Genomic DNA, 25,824 nt, shown 5'->3' with positions numbered 1-25,824 from the left:
AAAAAGAGAAAATCACATTTTTCGTTTTTATATTTATTGGTTAAAAAAGAAAAATGAATGGACGCAAAAGTACACGGACCATCAACACGTCAACATTATAATATCTGATAAAATATTGGATTAATAAACACAGTTAAATGTTTAGTCTATGTTTAGTCAAATTTGAATGTGTTTTTAAAAAGCATTTGGGTATGTCAAGTTATAAAAGTGGCATTCATTTTTGAAGTATGAAAAAAAAAAGATTTTTGAGGTATGAAACGTTGAATTAAAGATGATGAATGTACTATGCATGCTTTACAGTAGAACGTATAATGACAAGACTAAAACTGCACATTTAAATGGTCAAAAGAGTTGACAAGCACCTGACCATTTCAGATCAATTTAGAGACAAATGATTTCATCTTCATATTCTTCTTACTAAGCTGAATTGCTCATTGCAAAAATATAATTATAAAACGGGCAGTTCTGGTTCTTCATTCTGATTGGTTGAAACGCGTTCTAAGCCGTGATAAAATACACCGGTAACCTCACGGTTCAGACCACATTACATAAGTATCACTGCGCCACTGTTGCTGCGTACTGATTTATGTGAATAAACACAACAGTCTTTAATCATATTTTTAATTTGTCTACAATTGCACAATTAATGGCGATATCCAAATAAATGTCAATAAATACTGTTGAGTCATCTCGTCGATAAAGAGAAAACGTTGTCTGAGGAGATTATAACTGAAGTTCATACGCCCGCTATTATCCACTGGGTGGCGATCTTACCCAACTTAAACACTGACGCATTCACTGAAAACACCGTGTAGTACTGTTCATGGCTGAATCTGATTTCTTACTAAAGTTCTTCACATAAATGGAATTATCTCCGCTTTTAGCTGAAAATTTGAGAGGTGATAACTGATAAGAGAACAAATTAAGGTAGGATGAAACTTTTTTTGTTGTTGTTGTTTGAAAGCGGATGGTCTGTTCTTTCATTTTATATTTTATGTTTATTTAACATTAAACTAAAACCGGGTGGCAACTTAAAAAAAAAAACACTGACGGGGAAAGAGTTCTTACAAGCATATTTGATCATCACTTCAACAGCACACTGTAAATGTTAATGTATAAATTAGATGAATGGTGATTTATAAAATAAACACCACCGTCTTTAATCAATTTTTCATTGTATCTTTGCTGCGTCTGTGTTGTTTGTGAACTGCGCTCTGTTTCAGTCACACTTGATTCTGAGGAACTACTTTGTTTGGCGGAAGAGTAATATTTGTACTAATATAATTACAACTTATTTGTGTTTTATTTTATAAAATCCCGCTAACTTTATGCATATGAAGTAACCGTTTTATAAACGCAATAAACCCCTCGAAGCGTTGGGTTACCAGTGCATTTTATAACAGCTAAGGGGCGTTGTTAGGCACGACGCGAAGCCTAACAACGCCCCTTAGCTGTTATAAAATGCACTGGTAACCCACTGCTTCTTGGGGTTCATTGCTTTAATATCTGCACATTATAATCTAGTTTAAGAAGCATATTAAAAAAATAAAACAAGCTTAAAACACGACTACACTGCTTTCATCTGAACAAACTTTTATTCATCTTTTCAAGAGAAGAATGTCACCATACATGACCATTAAGGAACGTTACACTGTTTTGGTTTCCCCCAAAACACATGCATATAGTGTATATCTTCAACATTGTTTCTCCTTTCATTTACATTCAAAAGTAGGCTTTGCAGAAGAAAATGACATTAAAAACTGACAGGTGGAGATTGTACACGAAGTTCAGTGAGCGTGGCAGCCGTGCGGCTTTACTTTAGTGCAGAAAGAAGAAACACTCGCAATGGCTTCCACTCCTTGACATCTTACTGCTTTTGTCTCTAAATTCATCAAAACAGAGATGGAAAGTGTTGGCAGAGCTACGGCAAGATGTTGGTTTAGTTACACAGAAAAAGATAAAGGAAAAGCAAAGAAATAAAACTACAAGTGGAGAGAGACAGACGCAACGCACAGGTCTGGTTTTCAAAAGTTTAAAATGAATATTCATGTTTGTAATCAAATTATTTTGATGATTATACAGATTATTTTTATTCAAGTTTAACCTTGAGGAAAACTGACAAAAATAAAATCTGTGTATGCAAACAGTGGACATGATAATGCTAAAGGTGTTTTTATTTGTGCATCACTTTCATAAAAGTACAATACAGAGAAAATAAGGGCACCTTTAAACCATTACTGTCGACTAACTGGTTATGAGACAGACAAAGTGTACACCAGAGTAACATTATCACCTCATTTATAGTATAATTATAATGTTAAAGCCTTGACTTGGCTTTCTTTCATTACAACGCTGGTACTAAATAATTCCTGTGAAAAAGGCTAAAAATAGTGTTCACAAGTGGTATGGACAGTATAAGCATATGGGATGTGTGTGTGCTACCCATTTTCATTACCAAGTTTGTTATCAAATTTGATCTTTGCTAATATTTACACATTTTCAATAAAAACTTTAATTATTTACAGAAAAAATTGCATGATTATCATAAATAACACTTGCTATGTACAAGGCACTGGCTTTTACAGAGTTTGGCGGGTCATTATTATGGATAAATTTTGGTAGATCATCTGGACCGAAACGTATAAAGACAGTTTATATTATTAGCAAACCTGTGCATATAAAATCGACAGTTCAAACATCACTGTTGCAGAATGGGACCTCATATTAATGCACCTAGTCCATAATGTTGTCTGGCAACCGTAAACAGCCTACAGCTGGCATAGTGAAATCACTATGGAGGATGGTGTGACATGAACATGTAGGTACCAGTTGTCTTTTCTTTCATGCATGAAACATGCCCCTATATATTTTTATTTTTGGAAATATCTTGAGTTTTCTCTTGAGTTTGCTGCAATTTCACTTCAGCATGGCTTTCAGAACACATAAAAGTCTTTACTTGAAACAGTAAAGGTCAAAAAAGTACACTGTCAGAAGAAATGGTCAATATACACTCACCTAAAGGATTATTAGGAACACCTGTTCAATTTCTCATTAATGCAATTATCTAATCAACCAATCACATGGCAGTTGCTTCAATGCATTAAGGGGTGTGGTCCTGGTCAAGACAATCTCCTGAACTCCAAACTGAATGTCAGAATGGGAAAGAAAAGTGATTAAAGCTATTTTGAGCGTAGCATGGTTGTTGGTGCCAGATGGGCTGGTCTGAGTATTTCACAATCTGCTCAGTTACTGGGATTTTTACACACAACATCCAAAAAAGAGAAAAACGTCCAGTATGTGGCAGTCCTGTGGGCGAAAATGCCTTGTTGATGCTAGAGGTCAGAGAAGAATGGGCCGACTGATTCAAGTTGATAGAAAAGCAACTTTGACTGAAATAACCACTCGTTACAACCGAGGTATGCAGCAAAGCATTTGTGAAGCCACAACACGCACAACCTTCAGGCGGATGGGCTACAACAGCAGAAGACCCCACCGGGTACCACTCATCTCCACTACAAATAGGAAAAAGAGGCTACAATTTGCACAAGCTCACCAAAATTGGACAGTTGAAGACTGGAAAAATGTTGCCTGGTCGGATGAGGTTGATTTCTGTTAAGATATTCAGATGGTAAAGTCAGAAACAGAATGAGAACATGGATCCATCATGCCTTGTTACCACTGTGCAGGCTGCTGGTGGTGGTGTGATGGTGTGGGGGATGTTTTCTTGGCACACTTTATGCCGCTTAGTGCCAATTGGGCATCGTTTAAATGCCACGGCCTACCTAAGCATTGTTTCTGACCATGTCCATCCCTTTATGACCACCATGTACCCATCCTCTGATGGCTACTTTCAGCCGAATAATGCACCATGTCACAAAGCTCGAATCATTTCAAACTGGTTTCTTGAATATGACAATATTAGTATGGTGTTCCTAATAATCCTTTAGGTGAGTGTATGTACCCAATCTGTCACTGGGATGGTACCATTTGGAAAGGTCCTAATATGTACTATTATTAGGTACAGATATGTATACATTTGGTTCAAATTTGTACCAATTTGATGTATCAATATAAGCTCTTTGGGGCGGTTTCCCGGACAAGGCTTATTCTAGTCCCAGACTAAAATGCAGTGTGTCTTATTTTGATTGGTTGATCAGGATTTTTATTGGTTTGAACCACAAAACATATTATGTACATTCCAGTGGAAGCAGGGTCTAACATAAACCCTTGTCCTGGAAAGCACAGCTTTATGTAAAGGGTACAGTCCCAGTGACAGCTGAGGAGCATATTTTGACCATTTCATCTGACAGTGTACATCAAAACATCCTAGAATTCCTGCTTTAAACAAGACTTGACGCATTTAAAAAACATTTTCTCTTTTATTGAATGCGCTCCAAATGATATGAGATCATGGAGTGCCCTTTACATAAGCAATGTAAACAGCCTATATAACAAAGTGTAGCCTATATAATAACATCAAATTCGTTCAGATGTACAGTGTAAAAGGTATAATACTTTCCGTTAACATTTTAATATGCTCACTGCCCAAAATACACAATCTTTCTCAAGTGAGTTCTAGCTATATTATTAACGTGTTTATACTTTGAAACCCACGAATCATGTTACAATAACAAATGTAAACTCTTTACCATGCCAGTATCATTTAAATTAAAAGATCTCTTCATGGCACAAGTGATGCACTTAAGACTTTACACCGTTGACATGTTCTGTACATGCATGAAAGACAAGCAGGAGATACATACAGTATAGACAATTTCTCAGAGAAATCCATTTCAATACTTGAATGAAAATGAGCTCACGATGGAGCGAACACTGAGGAAAGTCAACATGGAATATCGACGTTAGTATCGTTCATCCGACTGCTTCCGACTGGGATAAAGTACGAGATTATGGAGAAGGAGGGAGGGGTGGATATAGACTGTATCTTCTTCCTGTGAAGGTGAAGTGATTGTGGAGATATAAAGCAAGACAGGGAGATGTGAGTGTTGAGAAGGGGAAGTCTGTCTGTCTGTCTGTCTGCCTGTGTGTCTGTCTGTCCTCTCACACTGTAGAAATCAATTTGCCCTCCGCACTGTGGAACAAACAGAGGGAGAAGCTGCCAGGTCGGGTTTGGACACAGATGCATTGATGCACAGGGAGCACAAAGCACTAATGTTAAAGGAAAACAACACAGTTTTTCAATATTTTACTAAGTTCTTACCTCAACTTAGATGTATAAATACATCCCTATCTTTTTTCAATGCGTGCACTTAAACTTTGTACAGCGCGCTGTGAATCTGTTAGCATTTAGCCTAGCCCCATTCATTCCTTAGGATCCAAACAGGGATGAATTTAGAAGCCACCATGTTTTCCCTTTTTAAAGACTGTTACTTGAGTAGTTACACGTTGGCACAAAATAAAACATGGCGATTTTTCAGCGGATAAAATGAGAACTATATTGTATGGCGGAAGAGCACTTAGTTTGCAGCACTTCATCACTTCTGACTACTCCCCCTCTCACTAAACTTCAGTCAATATTACTGTGCAAGAGGTCGAAGTGCTGCAAACTAAGTGCTCTTCCGCCATACAATATAGTTCTCATTTTTTATCCGCTCAAAAAATCGATACGTTTTATTTTGTGTCACCGTTTCACTACTAATATAACAGTCTCTAAACAGCGAAAACATGGAAGTGTTTGGTGGCTTCTAAATTCATCCCTGTTTGGATCCTAAGGAATGAATAGGGCTAGGCTAAATGCTAACACATTCAAGTGCACTCATTGATAAAAGATAGCTATGCATTAATTCATCCAAGTTGAGGCAAGAACACAGCAAAACATTGAAAAACTGTGCTATTTTCAGTCAAAAATGAAAGACAATGTCGTTTCCAAACCCATGAAATTATAATGAAGCTCCTAAAATGTAAAATGACTATATAGTGGAGGATAGAAATGGTTGGTTTCAAGAAAAAAAGACATACATTTGTGTTTGGAACAACATGAAGTTAATTGTTAACTTTTGGGTGAACTATTTCTTTTCTGCTAACTTCGGTTTCATCTACTGTACCTAAAAACACATGATGGGCTGCATTTCCTGCAAGACAGATGTAATGGTTTGCTAATAATTGGGTAATGTACGCTTTTAGAAAAAAATGGTCAAATAATGGTTGCTGTGGCGGTAACCTTTCAGAAAGTAATCCTTTGCACCATTTTAGTACCTCAAAGGTACATATTGATACCAAATGTATACATGTCTGTATCTAAATGGTACATATTAAGACCTTTTTAAAGGTGCAGTGTGTAAATTTTAGCAGCATCTAGTGGTGAGGTTGCAAATTGCAACCAACAGCTTAGTCCACGGCTCACCCCACATAGAAAAGCTACGGTAGCCGCCACCGGACAAACATGTCATCGTCGGAGACAACTTAGTAAAAAAAATTGTCCTTTAAGGGCTTCTGTAGAAAAATGGCAGCACAAAATGGCGACTTCTATGTAAGGGTACCCTTGTTGTATGTAGATAAAAAGGTCTCAATCTAAGGTAATAAACACATAACGGTTGGTTATGAAAGGTCTTTATACACCCCTGATAAGTTTTGTATATTATTTTGCATTTTTGTCAAAAGATCCTTCTAAAAATTACACACTGCACCTTTAAAGGGTACTGATCCAGTGACAGCTTGGGACCACCTTTTAAAAATAAATAAATAAATATAATTTAATTTAATTTTTACCGACAGTATTGTACAAAAGATAAAGATCTTATAGATCCATACACTTGTATTGTGGAAATGGAGCCCAGTACTTTAAATACATAATGGGAATAAAATTTAAATGATGTGTATTACAGGACATACAGGAGGGTAGGTTGAGAAAATTGCTCATGGGGATATTCTTTGCATTAGACAGAAACTACAATAGATCCTTAAACACTAAATAATACACACAAATGGACAGCCAAAGCAAGAATGACATAAAGAAATAAAATGTAAACTATTTATTGTTTAAGCCGCTTTAAATTTGGTGATACTAGGGGATTTGCAGGAAAAGCTGCCTGCTTTCCCATAGATGTCCCAAAAGGGTTTGTTCACTTGTTTATTTGTTTCATATATTGTGATATCACCTTTTTAAATGTCTGTCATCTATGGGAAATGACCAGGATAGTCAATGCTTGACCGTTATATTATTTGAAACCCATTTAAACAATCTGAGAGGATTTCCCTTTGTTCAACATGGGTTCAGGTGCCCTGTGCGGTCACCCGCCCACCTTACTTTTGGGCTAGACCTTCAGAAACGTCTGCTATGTTCGTCTGATCCATCTGCAGGTCAAGCAAAGAAGACTTTTTGCTTGCCAAAATTGTTTTGGATTCAAAATTAAATGGATTCAATGGATTTTAATTCAAAGAAAACCAGAAAGGAATAATTGAATATAAATGGACACACAAATAAAACTAATAGACAAATGCTTTGTCAGTATTGTGTAACTTTTTGTGTGTGTGTGTGTGTGGGGGGGCTCAGTCTTACCTTGTTTGGAATCGGGATTCGTAGTCTTCCAACCCTTGCTATGAGAGAAGAGAGAAATTTTGTTTAGTGATTGACGTTTCGTCAAATGGCCAGCAGATGGCAGTAGTAGAATACTAACATGTAAATGGCATCTCTATTGTCAAAGCATACAGTAGAGTTGGGGCTCATTGAGTGCACAATAAAATGAGCCAAGCAAAGACAAAAGATCTTACTATAGGGTACGGGATAAACAATGCGGTCAAACGACTAGAGGGTGAATAAATATGATATAGTTTATAGTTTTTAAAGGTGAACTATCCCTTTAAAATAACACAATCACACATGAAAACTGATTCTAGTTCATACTGATGATTTTTTTATTAAAGGCTATATCACACATCTACACACATTTGACAGAGTATTTTTTCTGTAATGCAATTGTCCTTGTGTACTGTATCTGTATGCATAGCTTACCTGTGAGAGTCCTGGCATTGTCACACTGTACGGTCTCTGTCGGCTGTGTTGTGTGCTCTGTTGCTGTGTGAGAAAACGGGTGGGCATGCCGTAATCAGGTGTGGGTAAAGCCATCTCTCTTTCCAGAAGATTTCCTGTGCTGCTGCTCCGACTGTGCTGCAAACTACAAACACATGCATATTCGCTCAGTTAACACCCAGTGTTCATGTGGCACAACCGGTAAAGCATTGCATTAGGTCATGGGTTTGATAACTAAATGTATGGATTGAATGCACTTAAAAGCATGTGCAGTTATGTACTGTAATAGGCCTTTATTACTGTAGGTGATCTGATCAAGTTCTTTTAAATTGCATGCTTTGATGTTATTTAGCACATGACTGCACTTCATAGGCTGTGCCAGCAAAAATAAATGGCATTTAAGCATTCAAAGGGGTTTTAATTACCCCTTAATATTTAAACATACTCACGTGACGTGGAGTTTATTGGTGTCTGGTTCAGTTATCACACGGGTGTAAGAGAACGGGAACCAGCCTCGCCTGATAGAAAACCAATTAATATTGCATTTTAAGGCATGAATTATCTTTAAAAGCCTCATATCTGTCATCACCTGAAATATATGTACAAACTACCACTTAAATGGCAAGACGGCACATGATAACTAAATTTTAAGTTTCCTGAGGAAAATTGCTTTGACAGGCCTTCCTGTGCAAAAAATACCATCACAATGCAAGGTTGTTGCTAAGCAGTTGCTAGGTTGTTTCTAGTTGTTTGTAGCTAAGTTTCAAAGTGGTTTCTGGAGTGTTTGGGTGGTGCAACCAAGTTTTTAAGCAACAGTGTTTGGGTGGTTGCTATGGAGTTTTAGGTGGTTCCTAGGGTGTTTGGGGTGTTGCAACAGTTTCTAATAGGTTTCTAGGGTGTTTGGGTGGTTGTCATGGAGATTCTTAGGTGGTTTCTAGGATCGTTGGGTTGTTGCAAGGTTTCTGGGGTGTTTGGGTGGTTGCCATGGGGTTGTGTTTGGGGTGTTGCAACAGTTTCTAAATGGTTTCTGTGGTTTTTGGGTGGTTGTCATGGAGTTTTAGGTGATCTCTAGGGTGTTTGGGTGGTTGACATTGAGTTTCTAGGTGGCTTTTAGGGTGTTTGGGTGGTTGCCATGGATATTTTAGGTGGTTTGTATTTTGTTTGGGGTGTTGCAACAGTTTCTAAAAGGGTACTTGGGTGTTTGCGTGGTTGTCATATAGTTTTAAGGTGGCTTTTATGGTGTTTGGGTGGTTGCCATGAAGATTTTAGGTGGTATCTGGGGTGTTTGGGGTGTTGCAACAGTTTCTAAAAGGTTTCTAGGGTGTTTGGGTGGTTGCAATGGAGTTTTTAGATGGTATCTATAGTGTTTGAGGTGTTACAACAGTTTCTAAAAGTTTTCTGGGGTGTTTGGTGGTTGTCATGAAGTTTTAAGGTGGTTTCTAGGGGGTTTGGGTTGTTGCCATTGAGTTTCTAGGTGGCTTTTAGGGTGTTTGGGTGGTTGCCATGGATATTTTAGGTGGTTTCTATTTTGTTTGGGGTGTTGCAACAGTTTCTAAAAGGGTACTTGGGTGTTTGCGTGGTTGTCATAGAGTTTTAAGGTGGCTTTTATGGTGTTTGGGTGGTTGCCATGAAGATTTTAGGTGGTATCTGGGGTGTTTGGGGTGTTGCAACAGTTTCTAAATGGTTTCTGTGGTTTTTGGGTGGTTGTCATGGAGTTTTAGGTGATCTCTAGGGTGTTTGGGTGTTGACATTGAGTTTCTAGGTGGCTTTTAGGGTGTTCGGGTGGTTGCCATGGATATTTTAGGTGGTTTGTATTTTGTTTGGGGTGTTGCAACAGTTTCTAAAAGGGTACTTGGGTGTTTGTGTGGTTGTCATATAGTTTTAAGGTGGCTTTTATGGTGTTTGGGTGGTTGCCATGAAGATTTTAGGTGGTATCTGGGGTGTTGCAACAGTTTCTAAAAGGTTTCTAGGGTGTTTGGGTGGTTGCCATGGAGTTTTTAGATGGTGTCTATAGTGTTTGAGGTGTTGCAACAGTTTCTAAAAGGTTTCTGGGGTGATTGGTGGTTGTCATGAAGTTTTAAGGTGGTTTCTAGGGGGTTTGGGTTGTTGCCATTGAGTTTCTAGGTGGCTTTTAGGGTGTTTGGGTGGTTGCCATGGATATTTTAGGTGGTTTCTATTTTGTTTGGGGTGTTGCAACAGTTTCTAAAAGGGTACTTGGGTGTTTGCGTGGTTGTCATAGAGTTTTAAGGTGGCTTTTATGGTGTTTGGGTGGTTGCCATGAAGTTTTTAGGTGGTATCTGGGGTGTTTGGGGTGTTGCAACAGTTTCTAAATGGTTTCTGTGGTTTTTGGGTGGTTGTCATGGAGTTTTAGGTGATCTCTAGGGTGTTTGGGTGTTGACATTGAGTTTCTAGGTGGCTTTTAGGGTGTTTGGGTGGTTGCCATGGATATTTTAGGTGTTTTCTATTTTGTTTGGGGTGTTGCAACAGTTTTTAAAAGGGTACTTGGGTGTTTGCGTGGTTGTCATAGAGTTTTAAGGTGGCTTTTATGGTGTTTGGGTGGTTGCCATGAAGATTTTAGGTGGTATCTGGGGTGTTTGGGGTGTTGCAACAGTTTCTAAAAGGTTTCTAGGGTGTTTGGGTGGTTGTCATGGAGTTTTTAGATGGTGTCTATAGTGTTTGAGGTGTTGCAACAGTTTCTAAAAGGTTTCTGGGTTGTTTGGTGGTTGTCATGAAGTTTTAAGGTGGTTTCTAGGGTGTTTGGGTTGTTGCCATTGAGTTTCTAGGTGGCTTCAAAGGTGTTTGTGTGGTTGCCATGGGTTTTTAAGTGGTTTATAGGGTGTTTGGTTTGTTCCAACAGTTTCTAAAAGGTTTCTTGGGTGGTTGGGTGGTTGCCATGGAGTTAATTTTTGGTTTCTAGGGTATTTGGGTTGCTGCATTACTGAGTTTCTACTGTATGTGGTTGCTTACTGGCAAAAGAGCAATGGTTGTATTCTGAGCATAACTTCAAAGTTCTTACATTCTGTTTTTCTCATTTTCTCCATAGTGCCAGCCGTCTCGTGCTTCAGGTACCAACAGTGTGATGATGTCTCCTTCCGTGAAGCTGAGGAGGGTGCTGTTGTCACCCGCAGCATGAGAGAAAAGAGCCTGAACGCGTGTCCGTCCATTTCGCTCCAGCCCAGCTGCCATTGAGCTGGACCTGGGCAGGGTCTGGGTCTCTGCTGGAAGAAAGAGGTCTGGCATAAGTGCTGAGAACAGGCACAAGGTTAATAAAAATGTGTTTTTTGGGACAAATTTTTAATAAGTTTCCCTGTTCATTTGATGTGGGGCACTCTATTTATGTTGCTGCCTTTGTTCATTCACTTATTAGGCTTCATATCAGTTAGGATGCACACTTAGAAGGCAGCATCAGGGCTCTCAAGTGTCACGCATTGAGCGTGACAGTCACTCATTTCGGTCTTTTGTCACGCACTCCCGCCACACATTGTATTTCTCACGCAGAAAAACTATTTATAATATATTTAATATATGCCGCAGCGCACAAAAGTTATCTGGTCGCGCCGCTCTCACTATGGAAACCGGCAGGAATCAAGCGCGTATCCCCTAGAGCCTGCCACTTATCAGCCAATCAAAAAAAAAGAAATAGGCTACACAATAGCCAATCAGAAAATAGCACTATTGTATCTGGGTAAGATTTAACGCAACAACCAATGAAAGGCGGCATGCTGCGTCAAGTTTCGTCTCCTCCCCTGATCTGAGTCAGCAGCATGGATTTAGCGCGTTTATCAATCCGCAGGGGGCCGAGCAGAGCGAACATCAGTAGTACAAGGTGTGTGCAGGGCGGACTGGCCATGTTGACCTGGCGGCTGTTCTGACCCGCCGTGCAGTCATCTCAGGTTGACATGTGAAAGAGAGAGAGAGAGACAGACGCAGCGAGATGCTGCAAAAATCAATCACAGAAATATTCTCCAGGAAGGGAGCAGGTCAGTCACCAGTAAAAGCACGCGTCTATATATTGCTTATTAACGTAACAGGTTTTAAAGTCATGTGCTGGCGTGATGCATTGCATTATGTACAGTTGTTGTACTGAACGCATCAGGCAGATCATTTCATGCAGCGAAACACCAGGTGATTGTGAAGTGTATCCTTTTATAAAACTAGTTTTTTTTGTGGAAAAACTGGATCAAACGTGCAAATTGAGCTTTTAATGGGCATTTCACCTTATATTTGCAGTAAAATAACTTTTTTAAAATCTAATAATATAATTAAATTATAGCTTATTAAATATGTTTGTTTCATTTCATTTAAAATATTAATATTTTAACATTTGAACTCCTTCCTTTTAAAAAGTGTAAGGCACCTGTGTATTTGTCTTTGGTATGGTAGTATAATGTGTATTCCTAGTAAGTTTTTGAGGGTTCAACATGGTATTTTTAATATTAGCTTTGCTTGGTTTACCTATCTTAACATTTTAAACAATACTAAAACGTATCAACAAGTAAAGTAAAATAAAACAACAAGTAAAAGAAAAACGTTTTGATTAAACTATATCAGAAAGTAGTAAGTACCCATCCAGATTGTTTTATCCATTGTGGTAGCCCTTGCTTATAAAAAGGTTGGAGACCCCTGACCTACAGTATAGACATAGGGGCTGTTTCCCAAACAGGGCTTAAGTCTTGTTCAAGACTAAAATGCCTGTTTGAGTTTTAGTTCTTAACTAAAAGTAGCTTGCACTAACATATCTTAAAATACATCAGTCACGTTGTTTTGTCTCAAGATGCACACCTGTACTATTTTTGTGCTTGTAAAAACTACATAAACATCCTAATATAACTAAGGCCTTGTCCTGGCTTAATCTAAACCCTGTCCTGAAAACCAAATCATACTGCATCTTGACAACTCAGTATTAAGGTAGATCACTTGTTGGTCATTCCCCTTTTCTAAATTTTAGATCTGTATAATTTCCAGATTAACACAGTGGCTATCAACTAATAATATTAACCTATAAGATTAGCAAATCCGGTTTATGTTTACATTTATGTGAACACACACATTTATCTTATTTTCTGGTTAAAAGTTTATTTTGTCAAAAAAAAAATCCTTGGCTAAGGTTTCTATGTGAGCATAGAAATGCAAACAGTAAAATGATGTGTTTGTACTGGAAATGTGTATGTGTATTTACACAGTGAATAATGAATCAGGAAGTCTTCATTGTAAAAAAATCTCCATTCCCAAATGAAAATTAGTCCCATATATGACACACAGGGAATACAATGGAATAGTGGATTGCAATAAGGTTAGTAGTATACAACCTAATAGTTAAATAATATTTGGGGTGGTGGGGGGGGGGTATTTGGAGGGGTGTCACTCTTGCCTGTCTTCAAAACTTGAGAGCCCTGCAGCATTCTATGTAGGCAATTCACTAGATTTGAAACTGTGTCAAAATTTGTGACCCTATTATTGAAAACCTCATCAGATTTTGAGCATCAAAGTTTGATATCAAGCATTAATTTATAGAATTACAATCTTTGACAAGACCTTACTCAGTCAATATTAAAGATATCAAGGTTATATTTTAACAAAATCTTCTTTATCATTATGTGAGATGATTTTATATAGAAATAAAAACATGGCATTAGCTGGGCTTTCACAGGCAGGGTCACATTTCACTAAAAGCTTAGAACTGATCATTTTCACAACTACTTAAAAACACTTCCCTCCAACTGAAACTATACCCTTCACCTATTTCTCATCCATTTTTAAAGCTGTCCTCTCTATTCCCATGTGTCCTGCCCTGTTTTCATTTCAGCACTGTCTGCCCTGTTATTGTCCAAGCACTGAAGAATATTCGCTCCTCTATAAAGGGAAGATTAAGAGGTGGGCAGAACGCTGCACAAACACCGAAACATTTATGAACACAGACACCAGCTACTAATAACCTTTGCATGCAAGGACAGGCTCTCTACAAGCCTCATATTGGTGTGTAAAAGATTTGTTTAGTGTTGAACATCTCATAAATGGCATTCAGCTAGTATCTGAGAAATGTTTGCTTGTTGCATTAAAGGTTAGAAGTAAACTGCAACACGACTTACCCAAAGTGCTCTTGGCCTTAACGGGAGCAACCTTGCGGACAGGTAGGGTGTTGGAGAAGGTCCCGGCGCTTTGTCTGTGGACCTGTGGGGATGGTCTCTCATGTGCGCCTCTGGTCTCCATCCACCGTTGGTAGTCTTCTCCCGAAATCCCTGATGTGCCGTTTATTACAGGGACACTTTCTGCTCCCGTCATCCTCTGCAAGATATAAGTGTTTACATGTTTAAAACTCCTAGTTTGACTGTTGTAAGTTATAAAGGAATTAATATACATTTATGCCTTTACCAGATGCTTTCATCCAAAGTAATATAGGGCATTCAATCTACAGTAGGGGAGAGCGGGGGCGCAAGTACAATTTTTCAGAAAAACTTAATTTTAAAAGATAATGTTATAAACAGAGATATATTTTTGCTGTGGTCAATAACTCACAAGTGTGGTCTATCAATACAAGGTGAAATTTTGTTCAGTATAATTTCACTTTAAACATAAGTAGTAAATTGTTCGACTCAACCTGCAGGGACAAAAGTAACAAAACAAAACAAGTTCGATTTTTGTGTTACACATGTTTTTATTAAATATACATGACTATGACCTAGTTAATATGTAACTGTAAACATATTTTGTAATTTATCTTTGTAAATAACAAAAATTACACTGAAAAAAACCCTGATTCATTCAATTTATTAATTTACGGTAAGTGGTTGCAATTAATTTATTTAAGCTACATTTAAACAAAAGTTTTTTAATTTTATTTTATTTTACTTTACTAATCTTTTTTGTTTAAATGTAACTTAAATAAACTGATTGCAACCACTTACCTTAAAGGTGCAGTGTGTAATTTTTAGACTAATCTTTTGACAGCAATGCAATATAATTTTGATAACTATGTTTTCAGTGGTGTATAAAGACCTTACAGAAGAACTGTATTGTTTGTAATACCTTATAATAATAATTTTTTATCTACATACACCCCGGGTCCCCTTACATGGAAGCTGCCATTTTGTGCCATCATGTTTCTACGGTAGCCCTAAATGGACAAACGGCTCTCATCTCATCTGTTGTCTCAGACAATGACACACTGAAAAAAGTGTTTCATTGGATCAAAGTAAAACTTTTGCGTCAACTTGTTACAACTAATTACTTTACTTTTTATCAATCTAAAATTTTTACTTTGAACAGAATGAACTATCCATTACTTGGCCAAAGCAAAAAGTATCTTTGAATCAAATACATTTTTTAAGTTAATGAAATGTCAAAATATACTTTGTCTTAATGCATTAACGTAATTATTTTACTTTGTATTTGGTTGGATATTTGGTTAGATGTAAAGTAAAATAATTAGGTTAATGCATCAAGACAAAGTATATTTTGACATTTCATTAACTTAAAAAATGTATTTGATTCAAAGATACTTTTTGCTTTGGCCAAGTAATGGATAGTTCATTCTGTTCAAAGTAAAAATTTTAGGTTGATAAAAAGTAAAGTAATTAGTTGTAACAAGTTGACGCAAAAGTTTTACTTTACATCTAACCAAATATCTAACCAAATACAAAGTAAAATAATTACGTTAATGCATTAAGACAAAGTATATTTTGACATTTCATTAACTTAAAAAACGTATTTGATTCAAAGATACTTTTTGCTTTGGCCAAGTAATGGATAGTTCATTCTGTTCAAAGTAAAAATTTTAGGTTGATAAAAAGTAAAGTAATTAGTTGTAACAAGTTGACGCAAAAGTTTTACTTTACATCTAACCAAATATCCAACCAAATACAATTTAAAATATTAATTTAATATTAAAAAAAATTATTTACTTTCAAAATGTGTAATTTTACCATCTGTCTAAGATGAATGACTTCAAACATCAAACTTTTGACAATTTATTTTGTCATAATACACATTTTTGTACAAATACACACTATCTTACAATGTAAACACATTATAATCATGACAATTTGTCATAAAACACTTCAACAATGTGTATAGTATTGTTATAAAAACACATAACGTATAACAGTTTTTAGTATTTGTAGACACACTGGATAAAATGTAAATTCTAAATAAGAATCAGTTATGGTTGATAGATAAACCATAAAACTTAATCAAGATAAAACAAATCAGGTTTAGTAAACAGTATTACAGTTAATGTTGTATAAAAGGCTCAAAAAATTTACCTTCAGTAGCTGGGTCAAAGGAAAAAAATGTACTCCTGCAGTTTTGAAGAGGGGTTCTGCACCCTTCGGCTCATCTGCTTACTGTCTACGTCCATGACATTTTTTTTGAAAGGCTTTAAAAGTTATATTTGAGTCCATCAGGATGTTTTAAGTTCAGTTCAAATGAGTCCAAACATGCACATGCAAAAGAGGGCAACTCATTTATTACTCCACACCGTCAATGAAAATGGAAATGTCCAGTGCAGGATTAAGAGCATCACTTTCACGGATCAAAAAAAAATAACATGGTGGTCTTTTTGAATTCCCTCTCCACTTCTTCCCTCTGGTCAGCCTAAAAACATACAAGAACAGAGACCAATTTAGGGACTGTGCATAGATATGTACACTAGATGTAGCCTTGGCTACGGCAGTTCATTGGACCGAATGCGTCAAACAGAGCCGCCATCTTAAAACAGGGGAATCCCGCATCAGCGCCATTGTAGGCAATGGTGTAACAGAAATAAAATCACCATAAATCGTCATGAACGCGATTTTCTTGGTTTTCTTTTGGTTCGTTTCAACAGTCAGACATGTATTTAGCATTTAGTACAGGAAAAAATAAAAGTTTTGATTTTATGAAAATGTACTTTTTCTAACTGTAATGCATAGTGCTAGTAGCCCTTTCATCCATGCGCAGCACAAAAGTTCATGGCATCATTCATGAATTCGAAGTACAGGCGGAGATAGCAGCTTTACCTAGATACTTCCTATGACGGCTAAGATGGCGGCGGTTTTGACGCATGCTCAGAGCCCCAAGGCGACATCTAGTGTATATATCTATGGGGATTGTGGAGGAAGAAAACACCCCTTCATCTGAAAATGTATTACACAATTTTGTTTGCTTTCCTACTATGGAGGTCAATGTAGAGCCCAAACATCTGTTGCTAACTTTAATTAAAATATCTTAATTTGTGTTCAGCGTAAAAATAAAATGTGTACGATTTATTTCAAGAGGAGAGTATGACAAAATTTTCATTTTTTATTGCATGGACACAAAACCAATGCAGGTAAATGGGGGGGCTCTTAACAACATTCTTCAAAATATCAGCCTGTGTGATTTCTTCCACAGAACACAAAAGAATGTGTAAATAACACAATTACTTGAACTACTTTTAAAGGAATAGTCCACTCTTTTGCCATATTAAACTATGTTATTACCTAAACCTAGACGAATTAATACATACCTATCTTTTTTCAATGCCTGCACTGTACAGCGCGTTGTGAATGTGTTAGCATTTAGCCTAGCCCCATTCATTCCTATGGTACCAAAAAAGTTTTATTTTGTGGCACCATACTAACTGGTATAACTCCTCATGTAACAGTCTTTAAACAGGGAAAACATGAAAGTGTTTGGTGGCTTCCCTGTTTGGTACCATAGGAATGAATGGGGCTATGCTAAATGCTAACACATTCACAACGCACTGTACAGTACACGCATTGAAAAAAGATAGATATGTATTAATTCGTCTAAGTTGAGGCAATAACAGTCTAACATGGCAAACGAGTAGACCATTCCTTTAAGCAATAGTGCACAACCAAATCAAAATTTTTCCATGTTTTATTCACCATCCAGGCTTGAGAAGACCTCTGTTAAAGGAATAGTCTACTCATTGTCAATATTAAACTATGTTATTACCTTAACTAAGAAGAGTTGATACATCCCTCTATCATCTGTGTGCATTCACGTAAGCGCTGGAGCGCGCTGCGACACTTTGATAGCATTTAGCTTAGCCCCATTCATTTAATGGTACCAATCAGAGATAAAGTTAGAAGTGACCAAACACATCAACGTTTTTCCTATTTAAGACGAGTAGTTATACGAGCAAGTTTGGTGGTACAAAATAAAACGTAGCGCTTTTCTAAGCGGATTTAAAAGAGGAACTATATGTTATGGCGTAATAGCACTTTTGGGAGTACTTCGACTCGGCGCAGTAACTCCCTCCCTCTCCCATTATGAGAGTGAGAAGGGGAGTGGACTTTTCAGGCGAGTCGAAGTACTCCCAAAAGTGCTATTACGCCATAAAATATAGTTCCTCTTTTGAATCCGCTTAGAAAAACGCTACATTTTATTTTGTACCACCAAACTTGCTCGTATAACTACTCGTCTGAAATAGGAAAAACGTTGATATGTTTGGTCACTTCTAACTTTATCTCTGATTGGTACCATTGAATGAATGGGGCTAAGCTAAATGCTATCGAAGTGTCGCAGCGCGCTCCAGCGCTTATGTACACGCACTAAGATGATAGAGGGATGTATCAACTCTTCTTGGTTAAGGTAATAACATATTGAAAATTAGTAGACTATTCCTTTAAAAGAAATTGCCACAGCTTTTCCATAATTCACTATGTTTTTCCCTCAAGGTAGACATGTTAATACATACCTCTCATGTCTCAGTGCGAGCAACTTAAAATATGAGTCCACTTCTGAATAAAAATCACTTAGATCAGTGGTTCTCAAACATTTTCCGCGTGCGGCCCCCCTTGTGTACGGTGCATTCCTTTGCGGCCCCATGACAAAACACTGCTCTGATATTTAACATTTTAATTAAACAAAACATATTACGTTATAAAAAGTAGTGCTGGCGGTTAGTAGCCTTATTTTTTTTTTAGGTTTAATTACACAGAATTCATGATAAATTAATGTATTTTATAAAATGCCATAAATTGGGGCCCCCCTGGCACCATCTCGCGGCCCCCCTGGGGGCCCCGGACCCCAGTTTGAGAACCACTGCCTTAGATGACATCGAGGTGAGTAAATTATAAGATGTTCATGACTTTTTTCAGTCAAAAATAAATTAAGGTTTTAATGAAAACATTCCAGGATTATTCTCCATTTAGAAGACTTCAATGATGCCCAAATGGCTGAAGGTAAAAATGACAGTTTCAGTGCAGCTTCAAAGGGCTTTAAACTATACCAGATGAGGAATAAGTGTCTTATCAAAGAAATGATCGGCCGTTTAAAAAAAAATACAACTGTATTTGGTAAATAGACACAAATGATCGCCTTGCTTCAGCTTTCTGTATTCTTCAAAGAGCTTACGCTGTATGTCCTATGCCAGGGCTATTCAAATCTTACCCTGGAGGGCCCGAGCACTACAGAGTTTAGGTCCAACCCTAATCAAACTTACCCACCTGTGATTGTCTAGTGATCATGAGGATGTCACAGGTCGGAGAAGCGGACCGCCCGTCGCGGGTCACGCTCCTCCTACCTGTGACAGATTTGGCGTAGTCGGCAGTCCACCCCGGGTTGAGCGACCAAGGCCCCCCAATGGCCTACCACGTATTTAAAGACCCTACTCGATTTTTCCTGTCACCAAGAAGAGCCCGTTCTAGGGACTAAAATTGTTTGGCGGGGGGGATGTCACATGGTGACTATTATAGGGCGGAACCAAAAGCGGCAAAGATTGGTTCCGCCCGAAGATGGTTTCCGCCCAGGCCGAACATTTCAAACACCAGTACTTCCTGGTTTCCAATGGCAACACAATCGGGGCTCTACGAGCCACAGGTGAGAAGAATTGAGGTGGTGATTTGTGACTGGAGGATGTGTGAAGATGGGACAGATAAATAGAGCGGCAGAAACACCAGAGACAGCAGTTGATTTCGGGGCGAGCTCCGCTCCGCCAAAGGCGGACCAGAACTCACACTTCCTTTGAAGAGTCTAGAGCGCCGTTGATCGCTTTAAAAGCGAGCGGAAAGAGTGCGGGGCCAAGAGAGGCGAAAAGCAAGGAGTTGTGGCTGTATATTACAGGAGCACCACGGAAAAAGTGCTTGTCTCTGCGATTGTTGTGTGGTGCGTGGTCACGGAGACTGATCCGGTGTGGAAAGAGCGGAGGCCTGGGCGAAGTCTTTATAAGAAGAAACAGAGTAACATTGGAGAATACTCACCGGAGTTGTCGTCGAGGACGATCTACAGCAGCGGAAAAGCTGTAAACAGGAACAAGAACAGCAGAGAGTCATCAGGGAGTGTGAGTAACAAGCTACGTTTATCACGAAGTATTAAGAAGAGTGCATTACCTGATGTGTGCTGTGAGTTTGATAACCAGCGTTCAGCCCCACCGTGGAGAGAAGTGTGGGCGAGCCAAAGAGTAATACTGGAAGACACCGTAGGAAGCCAGCATTGCGAAATAGTGGCCTTTCACGTGAGTAACATGATCCACCTTACCATGTGGTATTGAAGAGGGTATATTACCTGACGTGTGTTGTGAGTCTAGCACACAGAGTTGTGGCCCCACTGTGGAGAGAAGCGTGGGTGAGCCGAGGAGTACAACTAGGAGTAAACACTGGAGGTCTGGCGTCCATCCTGTAGGCACTTTTCCCCCTCCACCGAGAATAACGCCCAACCAACTCAGTCCTTAGTCACTTAAAGTGTGTGGAGTGTCGTGGGTGAGTCCTTGTCTTCATTGTGCGTGTGTACACCTAAAGCTTGCAGTGTAGTGCTGTGCTTGTGTTGACAGAAGCCACTTCGAGGTCAGAGGAGTCGTGAGGAGATCACAGCACGTTGAGGCTAGTGGAGCGTGGGTTAAAGGTAGTTGCCAATAGGATTTCCTGAGTATAAAGTGACGGATCCTTTTCCTGGCTCTGAAAGAGGGGAGTGGTGAAGTGTACCTGCATACCAGTGTGAGTAAACCATCTTGTAATTATTGTTCTTGGACGAAGGGTTACTGTTATAACGTCTTCATACGATAACAATCCTTGTGTGGAGCCTCTTCAAAGGTTCGCCGCTGCTCAGTATCTCTGGAACCGTAAGTGGAGGAGGAGCAAGGGAAGCGTTCGGCTCCGCACGACCATACCCGAAGTCGAATGCACCCTGTGTTGAACACCGCCCTGTAAGCCCACTGCCCTAGAGCGAAAGTTGTGTGGAATAACCATTGTGTTTGAGCGAGAAGTTAAAGTCCCAGCCAGCTGTGTAACACTTACCTCTGCTTACAGCCACGAACCTGAGGAGGAACAGTTAAAGTCCCAGTCACCTGTGTCATTCTTACCTCTGCTTACAGCCACGAACCTGAGGAGGAAAAGTTCCCAGTCCCCTGTGTAATTCTTACCTCTGCTTACAGCCACGAACCTGAGGAGGAAAAGTTAAAGTTCCCAGTCCCCTGTGTAATTCTTACCTTGGCTTACAGCCACGAACCTGAGGAGGAAAAGTTAAAGTTCCCAGTCACCTGTGTAATTCTTACCTCTGCTTACAGCCACGAACCCGAACCTGAGGAGGAAAAGTTAAAGTTCCCAGTCCCCTGTGAATTTCTTACAGCCACGAACCTGAGGAGGAAAAGTTAAAATTCCCAGTCACCTGTGTAATACCTGCCTCTTCCCACAGCAAAGAACCCAGAGCCTCCTAAACACCCCCCCCCCCCTTGCGATGAAGGCCTGAGGTCTGATATGTTCTTTTTAAGTATTTAGTTCCCACTATTTACCATTTAAAATCTTTAAATAAAAGTTGTTAGATTTTAATTCTTTGTCTGTCTGGTCATTGGGGTGTTTTGGGACCTCCTCGGGGTGGAAATAGGAGTAGCGTGACCCGCGACAGGGGCGGTCCGCTTCTCCGACCTGTGACAAGGACCTTGATTAGCTTGCTCAGGTGTGTTTGATCAGGGTTGGAGCTAAACTCTGCAGTGCTCTGGCCCTTCAGGGTAAGATTTGAATAGCCCTGTCCTACGCCTTCCATATTCTACTTACAGAAAAAACAGAACTGGTGCTGCGTGCATTTGTTCCGTAAGTAGAATAAGAAAGGCGTAGGACATACAGCGTAAATTCTCTGAAGAATACTTCAGCCATTCGTGTGTAATTGAAGTCCACTATATATGGAGAATAATCCTGGAATGTTTTCATCAAAAACCTTAATCTCTTTTATTTAGTGAAGAAAGAAAGTTTTGAACGTGAGTAAATTATGAGGAATGTTTAATTCAGAAGTGGGCTAATACTTTAATTGCTGTAGCGTGCATATGTAAGCGTTTAGCTTAGCACCATTCATTCCTTAGGATCCAAACAGCATGCAGTAACACCATCATACCTGACTAGTCCCCCTTTTTTTAGAATTTGAGGGAGAGTTCTGATGATGTTACTGCGACCGAGGTCCGAGTGCTGCAAACTAAGTGCTCTTCTGCCATACAATATAGTTCTCACTTTTTATCCGCTTAGAAAATCACCAGGTTTTATTTTGTGCCACCATACTTACTTATGTAACTACTCATGTAACAGTCTTTAAATAGGGAAAACATGGAAGTGTTTGGGGCCAGTCACACCAAAAGCGTTTATGGGAGTTGCAGGCGCCTTTTTTGAATGATATTCTATGGGCAAGGCGCGTTCGCGCGCTGTTCATGCGCGCCGAGCGCCTTGCGTTTTTTTGCCGCCTGCCGCGCACGCGTTTCTGAATGAGGGCTGAGAGCGGAGACGCGCCCGACGTCATTCGCCTCTTTCCATTGATCAATCGAATGAGGGTAGAGGCGGGCCTTACGTTGTGGTGAGGGAAGTTTACAGTTGCTTTGAAGAACCGGACTCCACTCGCTCACTCTCTCCTGCGTGTTTGTGCACCTCTCACCCTAAAACAAGGTCAGACCAAGCGCCCTCTTTTTAAAGTTTCTGCTAATATGACAGTTAACAGCAAAAGAGCGCTCACGCTTCAATATTTGATTGACAAGACAGCTGACTCGGTGGTTGCTTAGCAATATGAAAAGCGGCACCGCACTGCTCTTTTTTTTTTTTAAAAAGGCAGTGCGTCGCGCCTTGCATTTGCAAGTGTTTAAAGCGCTTTTGGTGTGACTGGCCCCTTTGGTGGCTTCTAAATGTATCCCTGTTTGGAACCTAAGGTATGAATAGGGCAAGGCTAAATGCTAACACATTTACGACACACTGTACAAAGATTAAGTGTACTTATTGAAAAAAGATAGGGATGGATTAATTCGTTGAAGTTGAGGTAAGAACATAATAAAATATTAAAAAACTGTGGTGTTTTCCTTTAAAGGGATAGTTAATCATAAAACGAAAATTCTGTCATCATTTACTCATCCTCATGTTGTTCCGAACCTGCACAAATGTATCTTTTCTGATGAACACAAAAGAAGATATTTCGAGAAATGATGGCAAACACACAGCATAGTGTTCATTGACTTCCATAGTAGGAAAAATATTTTGGAAGTATTGTGATAAATAAAGAAAATATTTTCATAAATGATGGTAAGCACACAGTTGACGGTACCCATTAAATTCCATCATATTTTTTTATTCCTACTATTAAAGTTAATGGTCACTATCTGCTGTGTGTTTACCATCATTTTTTCAAAATATCTTTTGTGTTCATCAGAAAAAAGAAATTCACACAGGTCCAGAACAACACGAGGATGAGCAAACGATGACAGATTTTTTTATCTTAAGGTGAACTATCCCTTTAAGGCAACCATGGTTGGAGAAACTTTCAGTAGTTTGCATTGTCTACATTACCTGGTATTCTTTGATCAGACAGCTTGCATCTTCACCAAAGTACATGAATCAGGCACTTCAGCAGGCTTTCTCTTCTGATTTCTATGTCCAGACTCTACAAAATGTTCAAGATGTATTGTTTATTTTAGACCAAAATACTACTAAATTAATTGCCACAAGCAATTTTGTTCGCATGCAACCAATACCTGATCCATAACTTTAATAGTGTCCTTAGTTTTTCATGGAGGACTCCACCTTTGCTCCTAATAACATGAGAGCTCTGTCTGTCCAAAGAGGCCACAAATCTTGATTTTCAAGGTAAGTTCGTGATGCGCAATTCTGCATTAATCTGAAAGTAAGAGAAACAGAAAATACACTTCTGAAAAAATTATTTCTAGAACTAGTTGTAAAAATAGATATACACACAAAACATTGAATGAATATATAATTAGAGCATCTAAGACATTTTCAAAAGCACTACATCCTATGGTAAAAACTATGGTTAATTCAGTACACATTTTAACATTTTATAATAAAATAAATGCTTTTACCTCCTCTGGCAATCTTTCTTGCAGTTCTTGAACAGTAGGTTAGTTTTCCACAATCTCTTGTCTGCGTAAGGCAAACGTCTTTGTCATAATGTTTGCTGATGTCTATCCAGGGATGGGATATGATTGGCCTGAACAAATAATAGATAATTGCTAGACATTTACATGTTCCCTACATCTTGTGACATAAACAAAAGTTTTTATTTAAAAAAGAATACTGTGGAGATCATTTTGTTTGTATGGACCCTGTCAAGAACCGAAAGATTTTATGTTTGCTCGTCTCTCCACGTGTGCAGTTTTGAGTGCATAATTACACAGAAACGGAGCGCTGCGCGACTTTCAAACAGCGCTTCCGGAAGGAGATGCAGTATAAACAGCCAAATGCATTTTAATCGACTACAGTATGAGGCAAAGTAGCAAAACTGTCGCTAAAGTTTACACATTAAGAGTTCTGATCTTTGAAGGGCATAGAGACACATTCATCTGTATGAGTATAGAAACTGCTCACGTTAGCGCCTTTTTGCGGTGAAATTGCTTAAAATCACTTTATTAACATCTGCAAGCCTTTAAAACACGTGCAAATGATTAAACGTTTCCCATTTTAATTTGCGCATTAATCCGCGAATCGCATGTGAGCCGAACCGTCACGCTTAATCAACTGCGATCCGACCGGTAACAGTTACAGCACTAAGTAATACTAACCGTATGTAAAACAACAGTACAATCACACGTGTATAATGTTAATAATACGCCAAAACGTATGTTTAAAATTACTTACCAATTTTCTTGAATCCCATTGTACCACGCGGAGTTCATCCATCGGTGCAGTGTAAATCAAGATGGCGGAAAGCTGAACTTCAGCTGAACGTCCTTACGCACCAACCAGCATGACGTTACGTAAGTCACGTGACAATGGAAACTAATATTTTTAATTTAATTTACAGAAATGTATTTACTTTACACCAACAGGACTTACTTTTAATTTAAATCAAACACATTTTTTACATAAAACTGATGGCTGGACAGAAAATGTATTTTTTTGAGTTAGATCAAATATAAAATCTTCTTTAGAGTAATGACATGCGTTGTGCACTTTTTTCAGTGCATGTTTTGTCCTGTGATGGCTACCGTAGCTTTTTATGTGCTCCGAAAGAGAAGGGTGCAATTCGCAATCTCACCACTAGATGAAAATCTACACACTGCCCCTTTAAAAAATTGAGTAAATAAAATGAATAATTTTTCTCAGTGTACATTTTTATTTTACATTTCAGTTTTATCAATTGTTTCAAAAGCAACCAACAATACAAACTTACATTGTTGAAAATAAAATATTTTTTCAACAGTTTGAACACTATAAAAATGAAATTAAATCAAATTAATATAATATCAATTTTCAACATATAGAACAGTATTAGCAGCGGGACACATTTAAACTCGAATTTTGAAAAACTAAAAGTCAAACTTCAGGATGTGTTACAGCACTAAATAACCTGTAGATTGATCAGTACTGTAACACATGAAAACACAACCCGTTATAAGAAAAAAAATGACGCTTTTATCATGGTTGAAAACA

General features: G+C 38.5%; 1 protein-coding gene and 1 long non-coding RNA gene across 12 annotated transcripts in view; both read right to left on the bottom strand.

Moving 5' to 3' along the window:
• Positions 1–1,581: 1,581 nt before the first annotated feature.
• Positions 1,582–25,824, bottom strand: part of baiap2b (BAR/IMD domain containing adaptor protein 2b) — an 89,374-nt gene continuing 65,131 nt past the window's right edge. For 3 of the 11 annotated variants that reach the window (XM_055175178.2, XM_055175182.2, XM_073867116.1), the window contains 6 exons: positions 14,080–14,275; positions 11,007–11,208; positions 8,440–8,508; positions 7,973–8,135; positions 7,520–7,557; positions 1,592–1,882 (listed from right to left, as the gene is read on the bottom strand). In XM_055175178.2, the coding sequence (XP_055031153.2) occupies positions 1,819–1,882; positions 7,520–7,557; positions 7,973–8,135; positions 8,440–8,508; positions 11,007–11,208; positions 14,080–14,275 (732 nt within the window). In that variant the 3' untranslated portion in view covers positions 1,592–1,818. Of the gene's footprint in view, positions 1,883–4,359; positions 5,093–7,267; positions 7,315–7,519; positions 7,558–7,972; positions 8,136–8,439; positions 8,509–11,006; positions 11,209–14,079; positions 14,276–25,824 lie in introns of those variants that run through there. The other 8 variants (XM_055175181.2, XM_055175184.2, XM_055175177.2 and 5 more) reach the window with 8 other exon arrangements.
• LOC129434489 (uncharacterized) lies at positions 15,954–25,351 on the bottom strand. The gene is made up of 5 exons (XR_012369295.1): positions 25,030–25,351; positions 24,255–24,382; positions 23,910–24,052; positions 23,725–23,818; positions 15,954–16,582 (listed from the first exon to the last, which is right to left on the bottom strand). It is a non-coding gene; the product is annotated as an uncharacterized lncRNA (long non-coding RNA).

Source organism: Misgurnus anguillicaudatus, chromosome 4 (genome assembly GCF_027580225.2).
Source record: "Misgurnus anguillicaudatus chromosome 4, ASM2758022v2, whole genome shotgun sequence".
Classification (NCBI taxonomy): Eukaryota; Metazoa; Chordata; class Actinopteri; order Cypriniformes; family Cobitidae; genus Misgurnus; species Misgurnus anguillicaudatus.
The sequence above is the reverse complement of the archived record's forward strand: the minus strand, read 5'-3'. Positions and strand labels throughout refer to the sequence as shown.